This window comes from Excalfactoria chinensis, chromosome 20, assembly GCF_039878825.1.
Source record: "Excalfactoria chinensis isolate bCotChi1 chromosome 20, bCotChi1.hap2, whole genome shotgun sequence".
NCBI lineage: Eukaryota > Metazoa > Chordata > Aves > Galliformes > Phasianidae > Excalfactoria > Excalfactoria chinensis.
Genome location: NC_092844.1, coordinates 4,889,094 through 4,905,392, shown reverse-complemented (window position 1 = coordinate 4,905,392; position 16,299 = coordinate 4,889,094). Strand labels below are relative to the sequence as shown.

The following is a 16,299-nucleotide window of genomic DNA, read 5'->3' as shown; positions in this document are numbered from 1 at the left end:
AAACAATTTTATTTTAGGTAATGCGTCTATACACTGTACATTCAGTCACTGTGGTATATAAGCAATAGCTATTTTCATACATAATCTCATAAAGTCCTTTATTTTACAATATTATCTGCTTCGAGGGGAGGGGGATGTGGAAAAGGGGATGGAAAAGGGGGTGGAAAAAGGACTATCAAGGTACACAGCGAAATAGATAAATATGCCAAGCTTTTTTCTTATTTTTTTTTTCTTTTTTTAAATCAGGCATTTATAAACAAGAAAGCATACATTACTTACATAAAAATAGTTCTAGAATAGTAGAGTAAGTCATAATATTGTCATTAGCAGCAGCATAGGAGAGACCAGGATAACAAAAATGTGCTGAAATGCTATTGGCTATTATAAATGTGTCCATTTGTTTTTTCTTCCATTGAAAAAATGTCATTTCTGTGATTTCTTTCATTAAAAAAAAAAAAGGAAAAAAAAAACAAGAATAGCAAACAAAAAAAACCCCAAAACAACAACAGAAAAAAAACCTCTTATAAACTGATTGTGAGGGCAGAACGGAAAGAAAAATCAGCCTTTGGGGGATAAAATACAGTGAAAATACGGACAACTCAAATGCAAACGGTGGAGAGAGGTGGAAACACAGCGAGGGCTGCAGGAAGGTTGTGGTTGGTTGTTGTTGTTTTGTTGTTCCTAACAGACAGCAAAGGTTCTTCTTAGTTAAAAACACAACTCATAAAACAAGACGGCTACCAGGTAAGAAAGAGTCCTGTAAAAGTAAACACCATATACACTTATAATACAACCGTGTAAAATGAAAACAAGTATTTACATGTTGAATTTACTGCGAAGGTTTTTTTTTTTCTTTACATTGGCTAGTTCTGTTTGAAAAGCAGAATATGACGTTATACTATTAGCTGCTCCAAAGATATGAATGTTATTGCTGTTGTTTTTTTTTTTGTTGGTTTTTTTTTTGTTTTTTTATATATATATTTTTTTCCCTTAAGTCTTCTTTCAGTAATAGAAACAAGGAGTAATTAAACTGAATATACAAGTAATATATTTTTAATCACAGGGAGAGTCAACAGCCTGCATGAAACACCTCTTCTCCCTTTGAACTTCGGAAACTAAAGAGCAGATGAAGTGAGAAGATGCCTTTAGGGCTCCTGCACTCGCAGGTCGGAGCGCAGGCAGGGCAGCAGACACAGGAATTACACACAGAACCTCCTCACCTCAACACCTCCATCACCTCCCATGGACGTTCCCACCACGTTGAGAGACATCTAGAAGGTGTCTCTATGGCTCATTGCTGACAAGTATCATAAAAACAAGTGATGGATGCAGGAATTCAGAGCTCAAAAATAGTTATTTCTGCAGATTGTATCAAGGTTTCATTGTAAAAGTCTACATGGGAAAGACATGCAGTGATTTAGGATTCCTGTCCTCTAAGAACTCCCTGCCAATTGGCTGCTGGTGCAGAGGGGTTGCTGTCAGCCTTTGTGCACCTTTCTCAGTCGCATTGATTTGTAAACCTGATTTTGGAGACATTTAGAACAAGGATGTTTCTGTTCCCTTGGATCGAACGCTAATAAGCCTGAACTTCAACTGCTGTGACTTAGTCATGTATTACGCTGTATTATAATACATGGCAAAAGAAGAAACGGTGCTTTTCTAACAATAGTACCTAATTCATAATGTCGTTCATCTCACCTGATCCACGTGAGAAACGAGGATGCTGATGGTGGTTTGACAGCAAAGAAAAATGGTTCTTATTAATTTATTTTTCTCTGGGGGGGGGAGGTGATAAAAAAACAAGGCAGAATTCATCAATGTTGGAGGGCAAAAGCATCATATGCACACAAGTCATGGCAGTGAATCACTATCCTTCCTGAGGCACACGAAATAAACAGTGCCATGTGCTACAGGTCAGTGGGCGCTGCTCCTGGAAGGGAAAGCAAAGTGAGAGGGCTGAGCTGCCCGAGTGCGGGTGAGTCACAGCGGGAGGAAAACAACAATATCTGAAGCAGCAGATTTGAGGGATCTGCTATTGGGGTGAGAACAGATGTGTTCTATGTGTAATTTCTTAACGTGGCAGCAAAACGGAGCAAATGGGAGACTTCTGAAATGCACAACCATCAACTAAAGCTAAAAGCGTTCAGTTTCCCTTGAAGAAATCAGTGAATAATAATAATAACAGATCTGGAAATCATAAGGCTGAGAACATTTTTATGCATACTGCATAACAAAATAAACCCTTTACATAAGACAGTAATAATGCCCATTAATGAATATACATATGGCAGAGATTTTAATTCCATGCATATGATTTAATAATCGCAGAAAAAAACAAAAAAACAACAAAAAAAACATATAAGGAAACAAAAAAAAAGAACAAAACCAACACAACAAAACCCACATTAAAAAAAAAAACAAACCCAACAACAAACATTGCCTAAGCATGATCAAAAATCCTTTTGCATTGCACTTTAGAGGAGGAGTTCTGCATCCAGCCTCGGGCTCCAGCATCCCACACACAGGGCCGAGCCCTGCACAACCAGGTTCGTGTCATTTATTTGCTGTCACTGTTTCTTGCTCCCAACAGTTCTACATTGTCCCAGTAATTCTCTCATATTTCGTCTTTTTGTACCTAAAAAACGTATATATGAACTTCTCTGTTAATGCTCACAGTTACTTATAATGGTTATTATAATGGTTTCAAGCAAACAGCTCTTGTTTAAAAAAAAATTAAAAAAAAAAAAATAAAAAAGAAAAACTCAAAAAAAAACCAACCAAAAAAGCCCCTCTAACGTACTGTAAGTAAATACTGTAATTTTAGGATTGGAAGCCGCTTTCTGTCTACAGGGAAATAATTTTTAAGCTTACATAGTTTGCATTAATGTCCCAAAGCAAATAAAGATTACTGGAAATACATCTCTTGGTTTATAGTAACTCCTGGGTATGACGATGCATAGGATTTATTTATTGTTTTTTTTTTCTTTTTATTCTTTAAGGTTAAAAAAAGAAAAGTGTCAGCGTTGCCTATAGAAGATGCTGAGAGGAAAAATGAGCTGGAAGGCACAACTGCAGCCCCAGGTCAACTTCTCACTGAGCTCGAGTGTGTCAGAGGTGAGTGTGTGTGGGTGAAAGGAACTTCTCTCTCGTTCAATCAAGCACCAGCTCTATCTGAGCGCTTCCCAGCCTCGACAGACGCAGCGGTGAAGCCCACCCAGCAGCACACTGCTCTGCTGGCTTTGTGGATGGTAGCGTTCTGTACCGAGTTCTTGGTTCACAGAGGTGGAAAATGACGGTGATAGAATTGAAAATGCTGAACTTGTAAACTTCCAAAATACGGAATAAAATGCAGAGGAAGGTTCTGACAAAGTGCAGTTTAAAATCAACGACGATAATAACAGTAATAGTAAGACAGAGTGATGGTGTGCTGCGTGTTTATTCCAGGGCTGCGGCTTGGATCCCAAAATTAAAGTAATTTCTACTTTTAAAAACACAAGTTTTTTTCTTTTAAAAAAGACGTCGGCTTATTCACAGCAGCAAAAAATGTTGGTTTTTTGTGTTCTGTAGTATCCAATAATGTGATGTCGCTCTCTCCTTGGGCACAGGAATCCTGACAAACAATTCAAAGTAGGTAAATACTGAATGCTGTGGTAAAGATGGTGCAACAAAGACGAGCTTTGCAGAGGACTGAAAGCTGACGCGAAGATTTCAGAACGACTTCACATCTTCTGCTTTATTTCTCAACCAACTTCACAGGTCATCCATTTCCTTCCTTTCCTTCCTTCTTTCTTTTCCTAAAGCTGAAGTGCTCTTGGATGAAGCGAGTCTTTTGAACACATCGATTAATGAAGATGTCTTTAGAAAACGTGGCGTGATCTGAAACACTGGAGTCTGTAAGGCTGGGTTTATCATTCTGAAGCGTCCATCTTCTCTTCCTGCCCTCCCCCACGCCCTTACGATCCTGCATCTTCCTTTCTTCTTGTGTTCAGGACAGGAAATGAAGGTGATTGTTTTTAAGGAGGAAAAAAACAAACTCAACTTTGAAAAGCACTCTGAAGTTCTCATACAACCACAGGACAGGATTAAAATTGTGATGGCTTCCTTGACGGCTGGAAAACTGCTAATGAAATGGCATCATCACCAAAGGGCTTCTGCATTAAGAATCCCAAAGCCTTTAACAAGTCATAAAAATTGTGCATCGAAGGTTTTTTTTGTTTTGCTTTTAAAGGTTCATTATAAAAAAATCTTGTTAATTTTTTTTTGTAATACCAAGTCTGTGTAATGAATTACTTTAAATAGCTTATAAGAAAAGTCTGTTTTTAAATTCCAAAAGGTTCCGACAGGAAAAAGGGCAACATGAACACACTGCCATGCTTGCCTTTGATTCTGGTTCTAGTTGGACGATGCTGCTTGCTTGGAGTTTGCCAGTAGAAAATTTGCTGTGGACTTAAAAGTATTTTCTTTATAAACACTTTGTGTTTTATAGGCACAGTAAGATGTTGTGCTATATGGATTGGAAAAAACAAAAAAAAAGAGGCGTAATTCAGTGCTTCTGTTATAAAGAGTAACGTTTGCCTTCCGACTAATAAGAATCCATATTCATAGATCTGTGTGTTAAGACACAACTACTCACACATGCACTTACACACGTACCCCACCCATCCTCCCTTACTGTGCATATATGTCATTCTGTCTGTATTAGACGACGTGGTGTTTTAATTCTCAATGTTGCTCGTTGTGTTTTCACTGCTGGATTGACTGCTCGATTTAGGCCACAGCTGTTCCTGAAGTTCCTTGACTACTTTTTCCAAGTGTTCCCGAGCCTCCCTCTCATGCATCAGGTCAGCTCGGAGCTGCTCCCTGTCAGCCTCTGCGTGCTGAAGCTTAACCTGCAGGTCCTCGATCTAGAGAAAAGAAAAACCAGACATGAAACCAACACAGCCGAGGTAAGGAATTCTCTTTTTCCCTACTGTTTTTCCCACATGCTGTTCTACAGTTATCCAAGTGCATTACACAAACTGTCCAGCTCAGCAATACTTAAATGCTTCTGATGGATCCTTTGTATCAGCTATACAGTGTCCAGCTGCAGCACCCTCACATACAGGAGTATGTATACCTCTACCACGTATACCCCTCCCATTAAATGCATGGAACTCTAAGGAGGCACCTGCAGATTTTCAAAGCTCCCTCCAGTCTGTGAGGAATTCTGTTTCTCTGCACTTGTTACCTCGGTTGTTCTTTTTTTTTTCCCCCTCTCTGTTAAAGTGGAAGTGAGCTGCAGGTAACGCCCAGAGCTGCAGTTCTCAATCTGGTTATGTTTAGTCTGGACACCTCTTATCAGTGAGACATCCTGTGATGCTAGAGAGGAAGCCCACATCATTTCCTGTTTCTGGTCTCCGGTTAGACGTGTCTCACAGTGGTAACAAGTGAACCACTCCCCTTCCCGTTATTGAGAGCCTGGATTAGACAAATTTCTGATTTCTATTGCTTTTTCTTTTCCTTTTTCCTTCTTCCTTAAAGTAACCACATCAAGTATTTGTAGCTTGTGCTCTGGGCATAGCAACACCTGCATAAAGCGTGTGCATCTAACAGCAGAAACACCCCTATAGTAAATGTGATTAGGAGAATTCCCTTTTCCATTGACACAGGTGTGTACAGTAGGCGAGTTAAACAAACGTATGATGATACTGCGTGGCAGCTGCACGTGGTGCACATCTCTTGTGTGTAGCAGTTTAAATTTAGGTAAATGTGCCCCATTTTTCAGGACCTTTCGTGGCTCACTCCTGACTCACACCTCTCAGTTATGATGCAGCAAGGAGCTGGCCTTAAGGCTGTCATCTGAAATCTCTATCAAGGCCAGGGGCTCTCTGTATGTCAGGTGTGGGTTCTGAATGTGGGACCACGCTCTTCTATAGGAGATGTATCACTGGGCACCTGGGATTTATTTATGTATATATATATATTTTGGAGGAAGGGGAAGTCAGAGCATGCAGTTAATTGCTTGTCAGTGCTGTTTCTCAAAGAAATCCAGGAGGCTGCCATTCTACACTCAGTCTGTTGCACTGGGTTATTTCAGAGGTTGAGCAGTGAACTGCCTGGCATCCCACATGCCCTGCAACAGCAAGACACAGCGAGGCGATCTAAGGACGCGCAGCCTGAGCTCTGGGGTCACTGCTGGGTTTTGGTTGGTTTAAATCAACTTTAAAGTAATTTCTTACATAAGAATCTGGTGCAGAAAGGGCAGGGAAGGATTGAGGGAACTCAAAGCTTCAAGCGTACACCTGACATGTAATGGCATGTTCCTGCATTCCAGGAACTATCCTGAAGTGACTGCCTATTGTGTACCGTACTAAAATGGATCCCTATGCGTTGGCATGGCCAACTGAGTATTAGTGGAACTGAAGTAATATTAGTCTTGTTGTCTTAGTTGCCTGTAAACAGTAAATTTTAATGGTCAAATGTGCAGAGTTCAGGGCAGAACTCGAACTGAAGTTCAGGCGTGTTAGTAAGACCTCCAATTAGGACCAGGGTTCTAAACTGACATGATGGGGATGCAGACATTATACAGGTAAGAGCTGGACTTCAAATGAGACCAATGAGGCCAGCTGGCATCTGAGAAAATACAGACACAATCTATTGCTGAGAAGTGCACATAGCAAGCAGAAGTGCTTGCTATGAGCTGTTGGTGTTGAGGTCTTACCTGGGCAGAGTACTTGGCCCGAAGCCTGCCAGCTTCACAGCCCTTGTCGCAAACCCGGATCTGCCTGGCTTGTTCCAGTTCCCTCTTTAGCCGTATCCGAGACTCGTTGGCTTCCTTCATTTTCTTCTCATTCTCAGCTCTCAGACGCTCAATCTCTTTCCTTAAGTTGCGTTTTGCCTCCGTTGCTTCTCTCAGTTTCTCCTTCTTTGCCACTCTGAGGAACTCCAGCTCCTGCAACACGCAAGCAATAAAACATGTGAGAAGAGAGGTGCAGAGGCTGAATTAGCACAGACGTTCTATTTAATTGAAGACAGTGAAGAGGCACAATGCTGTGCTATATGCAAAGCCGAACAAGGCAACTTACTGCTTGCCGAAGAAATCCATGTTGCCAACCCCCACAAGAACACCTAAGGCAAGCCTGAGAATAAAACAAGCTGCGTATATTCTTTCTAACTCACAGGACTTCTGTTCTGCTGTAGGTTAGTGGTGTGCAGCCCCACGTCTCCTGGCCCCCAGCCAGCAGGGCTGCTCTGTCACAGCACTTGGGAAACCCCAGGCTAAAACCTTCCACTAAATGGAAACCATGCTTTGCTCTGGGAACTACCACCACGATCCTGAGTTGTTAAAAAAAGTTGTTAGAGGACAAAATCGCTGGGTGTGCTTTGAAGAACATGGCTGCCCAAAGGCCTGTCTCCCAAATGGTTAAATTACAAACTTCTTTTTTTTTTCAGAAGCAGCATTTCCTCCCTGTCAGACACAACCCTCACAGCAACGTGTTTCTGTTAAGTAACGCCGCAGTCGGGTCATGGGAAATTCACTCTTCTGACAATCTCACTTCCTATCCAGGCCATTGTTAGCTCAGCCCTGCCTCTGGAAGCATGCACAAAGGTACTTGCTCTGTATGTGGAACTGGGAACCCACAGCTGTCCAAGTGGAAAAGGATGGTTAGGATCATTTCTTCTACCATGTGCTCGATTTAATGCCTCAGTGCTCAGTTCTGCTGCTTCATCACTCACTTACCTGATACAATTCCTATTTAACTATATACACTGCATATAACAAGTGCAGCAGTTAGCTTTAAGTATACATACTACTTATATTTTTAGTTTTAAATACATAAAATGAAACTGATTTACTGAAATGCAAAGGAATGAAGTGACTGATTCGCACAAAGTGATGGGGAAAAAGAGAAAAGCAGCTCTGTGGAAAAGGCAATGCTCAGCACAGGGAGGTCTGCTGCAATGAAGCTCTGCAAGAATTTGAGTTGGTAAACTTTCATTACAGTTCTAATTGTGATCCTATCTATGCACTTCACATTCCAACTTTTTCACCTCTTGCTAGTAGAAAATCCCACTCCAATTTGGTTTGTTTTTCCAGTTTTTAACACAGCGCTGATGATGCTGCACACAAACTGTGGCTCTGAGCTGCTGTCCTTGTTTCATTCCTCAAAGCAAAGCCAGACTGCATTCACCTGCTCTTGACCCACAGTACAGACAGCAGTGCTCTGTCCCCTGGGCCTTGTTTTACAGCTGACGCCCCACAGCTATCTAATGGATGACACTTCTAGCTCGGTTCCAGCTCCACACACAGTATTAAGAGAGGACATGTGAAGCTTCTAATCTGGTTCTCTCTCGCATTCCTGTGTCCTAATTCTGCCCTACCTCAAATAAAGCATAAGTTCACCCACCATTCCTATGCAGCCGCTGTGATTTGTTAATGGCCACGCTACCTCCAGCTTCTTTTATCTACTTCTCTTTGACCTGATGTACCTGGGAGTTACAGAAATGGGTTTCTCCACTGAACGAAGGAGGAGAGCTGCACTTCAGTTCTCCATGAGAGCTTCAGCAAGTGTCTCCCAAGAATCCCTCCCTCCAGCAGCTGGGCAATCGCAGCACTCTTACAAATCTTTTTAACTATAAGTAAAAGCTCCAAAATGACGGAGACGTTTCAGTGAAATTAAAGTCAAATAAACTGTGCTGGGATAGAAGATTTTTTTTTCAGTAAAGGAAAAATGTTGATTTTGGTAACCATGGATTTATCCTCTAAAGCAAAAACAGGTGGCAAGCTTAAAAAAAAAAGAAAAAAAGAATGGTTCCTGTATAGTTTCGTTTCCCAGCTGAATTTACAAAACCTTCTCCAGTAAAAACTGTTGCTATTTGGGAAAAATGAGGCAATTCTTTCTAACATGAGACAACTTAATGGTTTCTATCTGGAAGAGCATCTGCAGACAGTGATAAGAGAAAGCTATTCTTCAACATTACCTGATGTAGGCTGCGTTTGGCTTGCAAGGCAGCATTTAGCTTCTCTTCCTGCTTCACTCTCATTTTAACAACTTCATGGAGGAATTTTTCTTTGGCTTCTTTTGTATCTAGGCCACTGTCCAGGGCCTGCCTTAGGTGCTCCAGCTCAGCTTCCAACCCACTGCTGTGAGAGTCAGAATGTGCTGCAACCTCATATGAACTGTTGACTGGGACTGGGGCTTGCATCCCAGGTGAGCTCATGTCCTTTGCAGAGCTGGATGAAGTAAAGGATGGGGAGGAGAGCGAGGATAAGGAGGAGGTGACTGAAAAATAGAAACATCTAAAATTAATAAAAAAAAAAAATAATGTGGAAAACAAATGTAACTCAAAATATGTTGAGCCCCATTTCTAAAGAGGAGACGGTCAGTAATCAATGAAAAAATGGAAGAAAGAAAATACTCATTTTATCCTTTGATGCTTGAAGTGTGATGAAAATGCAAACCTGACTAACTCAGAGGACCAACTTATTGCTTGAACTGTGACTTTGTCTTACGTCACAGCTCCATGTGATCCTGGCTTTTTCAGTGGGAACCTCTTCCTTTGCCAGAACTGTACGCAGGTATGGACTGAACATACTGAGATCAGCAGCAGGATTCCCTAAAGGATGTGTTGGGAAGACAACAACTCTATCTTCATCCTTCACTGAGGGGCCCAAGATGCCAATACTGTCTAAGAGCATTCTGACTCCTGATCCCTGCCTTATGCATTCAGCTGCATAGCTGTAGCTCTGAGACTACAACTGCACTCTCTGGCTGAACATCTGGGCTACATGTTCATATCCCATAAAAGCTTTGCTGTTTTGTTATGAACTTTTCATTATTACCAGAGGCTGCATCTTAATGTGCCATTGAGGTACCAGGCCTCCAGAATCGTGTTTGAATATAACAGAATTCAGTAGCTAACTGCTGGGGTTTAGAGCACAAATAAAGGCAGATCTACACTTACATTCCTCCCTGGTCTCTACTTCAATTTCTGCTTCTGATTCCTTATCCTCTTCAGGGGCAGTAACAGTGGCCACTGGCTCTGGGACAGCCGGGGTCTCTGCAGCATGTTTTCTTTTCCGTGGCTGTGCGGTGCTGCTCGGTGGCTCGCTGCTCCGGGACACCACTGTGGCACAGGGTGGATTGCTCACAACTTTCTGTTGGGCAGGAGGTGCGAGTGCCACATTGGGAGCCACAGCATTCTCAAAGCTTTTGTAGGAGTAAAAACTGCTTGAGAGGGGGGAGCAGAAGGAAGGAGAAAACAGTCACATTCATGGACTTAAAAATGCTTCCCAATCCATGCGTTACACTGAAACTGATGAAGGTTTAGGTATTTTTTCCCCAGACTTTTGGTGCCCGAAGGCTTCCTCTTACACCTACTCAGCTCTTCTCTCCCAGCCTACCTTAAAAATCTGTTTAAAAGCAAGGACATGGTAGTAGCCCCTTTTTTCCCTATTTTTTTTAAATAAGCCCCCATGCCATTTAAGAAGGTTGCTCATCACAGCAGCAAACCATGTTCTCCCAGCATCACTACAACACCTGGCAACTTCCATCAAACTTTACAAAGAAACCATTACCCCCAGGCACTTTCTGCTACCTAAAACACTGCAACTCCAAATACTTTTTATTCCAATACTAGTGAACTGATCAACTAACAAACACTGCAAGGCAGCAAACATAAAGCAACTTGCTCGCCAATTACTCTCCACAGTTGCCAGCCCCATTCCTCCCTCAGCAGCCTCCTCCTCACCTGTCTCGGATCAATGCAGGAAGATGGGTTGAGAGCTCTTTCTCATTTGCTGATACAGCAGGGGACCAGGGCCGGAAAGCTGAGAGACGCTGACGGGGATGGACACAGCCAATACTCTGGGAAGGAGGAGAATGAAAAGTAAGTACAAACAATCTTTAAAAAGTATTAATCCCAACAGAGCACTAATAGTTCTGTTAAGTACGTGTTCTCTTATCTCTAAAGCTGCTCCCCCACTAGCCAAGGCCTACTGGCTTAGCGGGTTCCACTGGAAGAGGTAACTCCACCAATGTGAAACCCCACGTTCTTTTTTCTTTGCCAGCAAGTTATCCGTGGTTTGCACAGACCACGTGAGGCTCCTGAGTTTCAGGATTCTTGTACCTCAAAGGCACGAAGGAATTGCTTACTCCATCATCACAATCAAGGTCAGTGAACACTGGAAGATGGCAAGGGAATTGGGAGGACCGCATAGCTCAATGCTTGCTAGGAAAAGGATAGAAATGTGATTAATTTAGGAAGCCTGGGCAAGGTCTTTCTCACATTAACTCCTCTGGTTTTAGTAGAGGGATGTTGCATGGTCACTTGATCTCTCTTTTGATTACAGAATACTCAGCAATCACCTTATTAGACGAACTGGATAAGGACCGTAACCAACTGGACTGCTTTTCCTTCTCGGTAGAAGCTGGAGATTGGGAAGCAGAGTCATCTATTTTGGTTTTCTTGGAAGCAGGAGGATCTGAAGGGACCTGAAGAAAAGACAGATGAAATCAAAGACAGTTATTCATCTTGCAATCAGCTTAGAGACGAGATATGAAGCAAAAGCAAGTTTTGTATCTGAATGTAAGAAACATCACTTTTTGCCTGCATTTTTAACTCTTAGGAACAACAAAGGAGTGCAAACATGGGGCAGGCACAAATTACAACACAACGTGGTTTCATTCCTCCATTTAAAACACCCAGGTAAAGTGTAGGTGGTGCAGGAGTGACAGGCAGAAATGTGAGACATTCACACCATGTTGCAGAGAAGTATCTGCCTTTTATTATTTTTTTTGTATGCAGAAAGGTAAATTTTAATGTGGTTGCTGAACTGGAAAGATTATTTTAAACGAGAACAGAACAGACTTTGTTATTCTGTTTGCAGTGGTTGTTATGCCGATGACTTCACTACCCCACAGCTGCAGTGGATTCTGGGGGTGCTGCCAAGAGCTGCTTTGCCTTTTCCACAAGTGGCTCAGCTTGGCCCATAAATCATCCCCAAGCATAAGAAAGCCCTTTGGCAAGCAGAGCCCCTTTCCTTCAACACTGTGAAGGAATAAAATTCCTATAGTCCCAGAGCGGCTTGCAAAAAAATTGGTAACTACTGGTTTAACTGGTGCACTGGGGACACCAGCTTGAAGCCTTGCCAGTACAAACTCGTCTGCCGGCAAGGAGGGAGAAGGTTCTGGACCCTGCTGTGCCCCATGGCTACAAATAAGGAGAGCAGCACGCTGCCTTGGCTTCCATCTTCCATCTTCCTGTCCTCCTTCTCGCAGTTCTGAACTCACCACGTTTCCATCAGCCTGGATCTAAGTGAGGTGGCAGAACCAAGCTGCACAACCACCAGTAGCTCATCTTTGCATTGCGTTTTCCCAGCCCAACACCTTGCTTTCTTTTATTACACAAGCATTTATGCTCGTTTTACAGACACGCCTGTATGGTAAAATTCTAAGAGCCTGATATGGTTCAAAGAGAGGCCTGTTAGAAGGTGATAGAAGGTTAGGACCTTCCTGGTCCTTTCAAGGCTGGAAATTCAGAGACTGCTTCTCCAAATCACTGTTCACACCTGAAAGTGGTGACTTTACCTGAAGAATACACTGACTTCAGCATTGCTAAACTGCACTCATCCGGACTCCCAGCTGACTTCCAAACGAACCCGTCAGCCATGAAACCAGAGCAACTCCATCCCTTTTGCACACCTTAATTAGGAGGAAATTCTGACACGCAGGAGAACAGCCTGCTCCTTGCATGGAAGCAGGGCAGCAGTGCGAATATCCAGCTGATGCCAGTTCATCTGGCAGCACACACACTCCTAGGGCTCCTATAGCCCAGTGTGCATAGTAACATAATCAAACCAAGTCTGGAGGTTTCAGTAAAACATTCCCTGGCACTCCGGAGCTCGGGGCAGCTTTCCATATGTAGCAGATGAAGTAGAATGACATGGGTGTGTATATGTGTAACCGCAAGTACAAAATTAGCCCGTACCAGTGCTAAATGCCAGCTTCGATGGATTTGCAAAGAATTCTTGCAGCACAGCCTCAGGCTTACTTAGGGTTGACTCTGGTACTGGCTACGGCACGGCACCTCCCATCTAACCCAACTGAGAGAAGGCATTTCTGAATGCTTTTTGTAGAAATCACAGGACAATGCACTGGAACCGATCTGTTTCTTGCTTTCAGAGATGCTGTCTGTGCAGAATTAGTGACAGCATTAGAAAGGTATTTGGCAAGTGACTGCCGATCCCAGCCCTATCCACTGGGGATGGTGAGCGGCGCGGGGAGGGGAGCAGCGCTGGAGGGTGGGGAGGAGGAAGGGGGCTTGGAATGGGAACGGCAACAGGTGGTGGGGCTCAGAGAGCCTCCTCCCCCCCACCCGCTGCCTTCGTGCCCCTCGGCACCACCCAGCTGGAGCTGGACCCTGCACCGAGTGTCAAGCAGCGGCTCAGGGAGAGGCGGGTTCAGAAGGGTCTGGAGGGGAGAGATGGAACTAGTATGATCTCATTTGCATTTTTAAAGAAATCGTGCCTCCTCTCCAGCTTTCTCCACTGTCACCCTTCTTTTCTCTTAAATCCAGGCTGACATCCGAGGTTCAGGAGGGCTTCGAGCACAAAAAAAGCAGCAGACGTGGGAAGGATGCTTAACCTTTTGTTGCCAGGAGCCAGCACCGATCTGACAGCGTGAGATGCTGCAAGGAGTAAAGCAGTAAATACGTGTGCATGGGGGGAAACGTTTCACCCTTCCCAGAAAGAGATGAAAGCAAGGTGAAAAAACAGGGAGAGAAAACAGGTGCACAACAGGGCACAGAGACAGCTCTAACAGCATCATCTCCCATGGCAGGGCTCAGAAGCACTGCTAACAAACTGGAGCTGAGTGGCACAGCTCGCCAGCAGGACTTGGTGTCACACCTGAGCTGCTGTGATGACCTCGGACACTTTCCATCCTGTCCAACAGACTGTTGTTTTCTAAAGCAAATGACATTTAGAGGGAAAAACAATCATACAGAAAGACTTATAACAGCCCTTAAATATATACATATATATTTTTTCAAGTGAATTCCAAAGGGAAACTCGACCATGTGAACTCCAGCATTCACCCTTTTAAGACAGACTGATAATAAGCAGCCTAATTTGGCCTCTGGCCAACCGGGGGCACGTTGGACACGTCAGATCCAATTTTCTGGTTCAGTTCAGTAATACAGAAACAAAGCACGAAACCAGCAGAAAGCATTTCTGAGCCCGCACTGCTCCGACAGCCTTCCCAGCACACTGTCAGCGTGGAAGCGGCCGACCGGGCGGCACAGCCAGTGCAATGGGGGGGAAAGGCAAGGTGGGCCCAGAAAAAATGGCTACGATGTGGTGTATTGGGGCTGTTCATGGATGTGATTGCTGCTGCCTGTGGGTTTACCAAATACACTCCTGAAGCAATCTGCCGCCTTCCCCTACCTTATTTCCAGCTCTGCAGGGGCTGGGCTGGGTGCCTGGCTCGTGTTCTCTGTGCCCTTTTCTCCTGGCTCTGCTGCACCCAGCGACTGCAGCATCTTCGGGCCGCTCTGTGCTGTGAGCTGCCATCCACTAGGGGATAAGCTAAGACCACTGAGAACAGGACAGTGCTCCCTTTGGGAAGGAGCTGAGTGCCAGCCAAGTCCTGCAGAATGGCCGGGTCAGTGGAACCACCCACACAACACGGTTTGGACGTTGTGTTGAGGGACGTGGTCTAGTGAGAACTGCTGGTGATGGCCGGCTGGTTGCATTGGATGATCTTGCAGGTCTTTTCCAACCTTGATTGATTCTGTGATTCTGTGAACTCTGTATTTCAGTCTCTTTCAAAAAGAATCTGGGAAATAGCGGGAAGCTGAGGAACTCAATTTCATATTTCTACCTCTCATGTAAATCAGAAGCATCTCAACTGAAAACCCTGCAGCTAAAAAAGCCTGTAAACCCAGAATAGGCAAAATAAAAAGCGGGCTCTCGGTCTATAGATAGATGCTGTCATTTGTTCACGCTATCGCTTCTGCTACGAGTTCAAGCCAACAGCTGAGTTCGGTTACACCAGGAGGAAGGGTGGGGCTTCCTGCCTCCTCTGATGCTCGCCTGGCTGTGAAAATCAAGCAGCTTTCTCATTAGGGGCACAAACCACAAGACCAGACGCCGGTCTGATACAATGTGGAGAAACCCCAGAGATAGACTGCTCGGGTTCAAAACGTGTCAGACATCCCAACACAAGAACACATCAGAAATGAAAGAGCGGGGCTGGTGGTGAGCACACAGAGTGCCCCGCTGGCACCTGGATGCCGCCGCAGCCCCACTCATGGAACAGCCTGAAGGCCCAGGGTCTCCCACTGAGCCCATGAGTCCCTGATGAGCAGTTATCTGGTTGCTCTTCTCCTGTCCAGCCCTGGACCACCTCAGCTCATATTTTATCCCAAGGGAACAAGAAATGGAGGCAAAGTCCTGAAGCAGCAACTATCCTGCAGAGCAGGTGCAGGCCCTGCTGCAATGAACACACCTGCAGCAGAGGCTGTAGCAATTATGAAGGGCCAACCTTTCACCTGTTATCAATCTAATGTTTCTTTACACTTTGGGTAAGCTGGGCAAGACAGGTGGCTTAGTAGAGGACTCAGGCACAGCACTGGCAAAGAAAGGCTTGGGACCCCGAGTTTTGCTACCAATCGAGCCTCCCCTAGGAAGCTTACTCTAATTCTGTTCCACTTCAAAAGATGCGTCAAGAATTAAACCCCAAGCACAAGAAACATTCCAGTCTAAAAGAGCAGAGGGCTTCCCCCGTCCCCATCTTTCACTGCTCAGTTGAAGCACACGCTCCCACTTTGCCCCTCCATTTGGGGAGGTGCAATCCCAGGCAGCATCACTTTAGTCCTCCCTTCAGAGCACGCCTGTTGGGCACAGCACAGTGTGAGCCTGCCTGGAGCCGAGCCTCCCCTGACCCTGTGCTGCCCATCCCAAAGGGCACACAGCATGCCCTGCTCACGCAGTAGGATCCAGCGTGCCCTAGGCAATTCAGCATAACCTGTTTTGGTCATCAGAAATTAAGCTGAGTATCCCTGGGCTGTTAATCAGGAGCCCAAGGAGAAGCTCCCAGCAAAACCAGCCACCTCCCCTTCTCACCACTTCTTACAGCTTGATCAGAAATAAACGCAGATCTCAGGACCAACAAATGGAAGAAGAGACGATTCAATCATATGGAACTGAGTGCTGGGAAGGTGGAAATGATTTCGGAGTGGCAGGGGAAGGAAGGAAAACCAAAACGACATCCTCTGTACCGCAGAGCTTCTTCAGAGAGCACTCCTGCCCTTCAAAAG

General features: G+C 44.4%; 1 protein-coding gene across 5 annotated transcripts in view; it reads right to left on the bottom strand.

Moving 5' to 3' along the window:
* Nucleotides 1-1,788: 1,788 nt before the first annotated feature.
* The window catches only part of SKI (SKI proto-oncogene), an 89,479-nt gene continuing 74,968 nt past the window's right edge, over nt 1,789-16,299 (bottom strand). For 3 of the 5 annotated variants that reach the window (XM_072354246.1, XM_072354249.1, XM_072354247.1), the window contains 6 exons: nt 11,349-11,474; nt 10,732-10,847; nt 9,946-10,211; nt 8,962-9,263; nt 6,701-6,931; nt 1,789-4,904 (listed from right to left, as the gene is read on the bottom strand). In XM_072354246.1, coding sequence (XP_072210347.1) covers nt 4,716-4,904; nt 6,701-6,931; nt 8,962-9,263; nt 9,946-10,211; nt 10,732-10,847; nt 11,349-11,474 — 1,230 coding nt within the window. In that variant the 3' untranslated portion in view covers nt 1,789-4,715. The remainder of the gene's footprint in view (nt 4,905-6,700; nt 6,932-8,961; nt 9,264-9,945; nt 10,212-10,731; nt 10,848-11,348; nt 11,475-16,299) is intronic. The other 2 variants (XM_072354248.1, XM_072354250.1) reach the window with 1 other exon arrangement.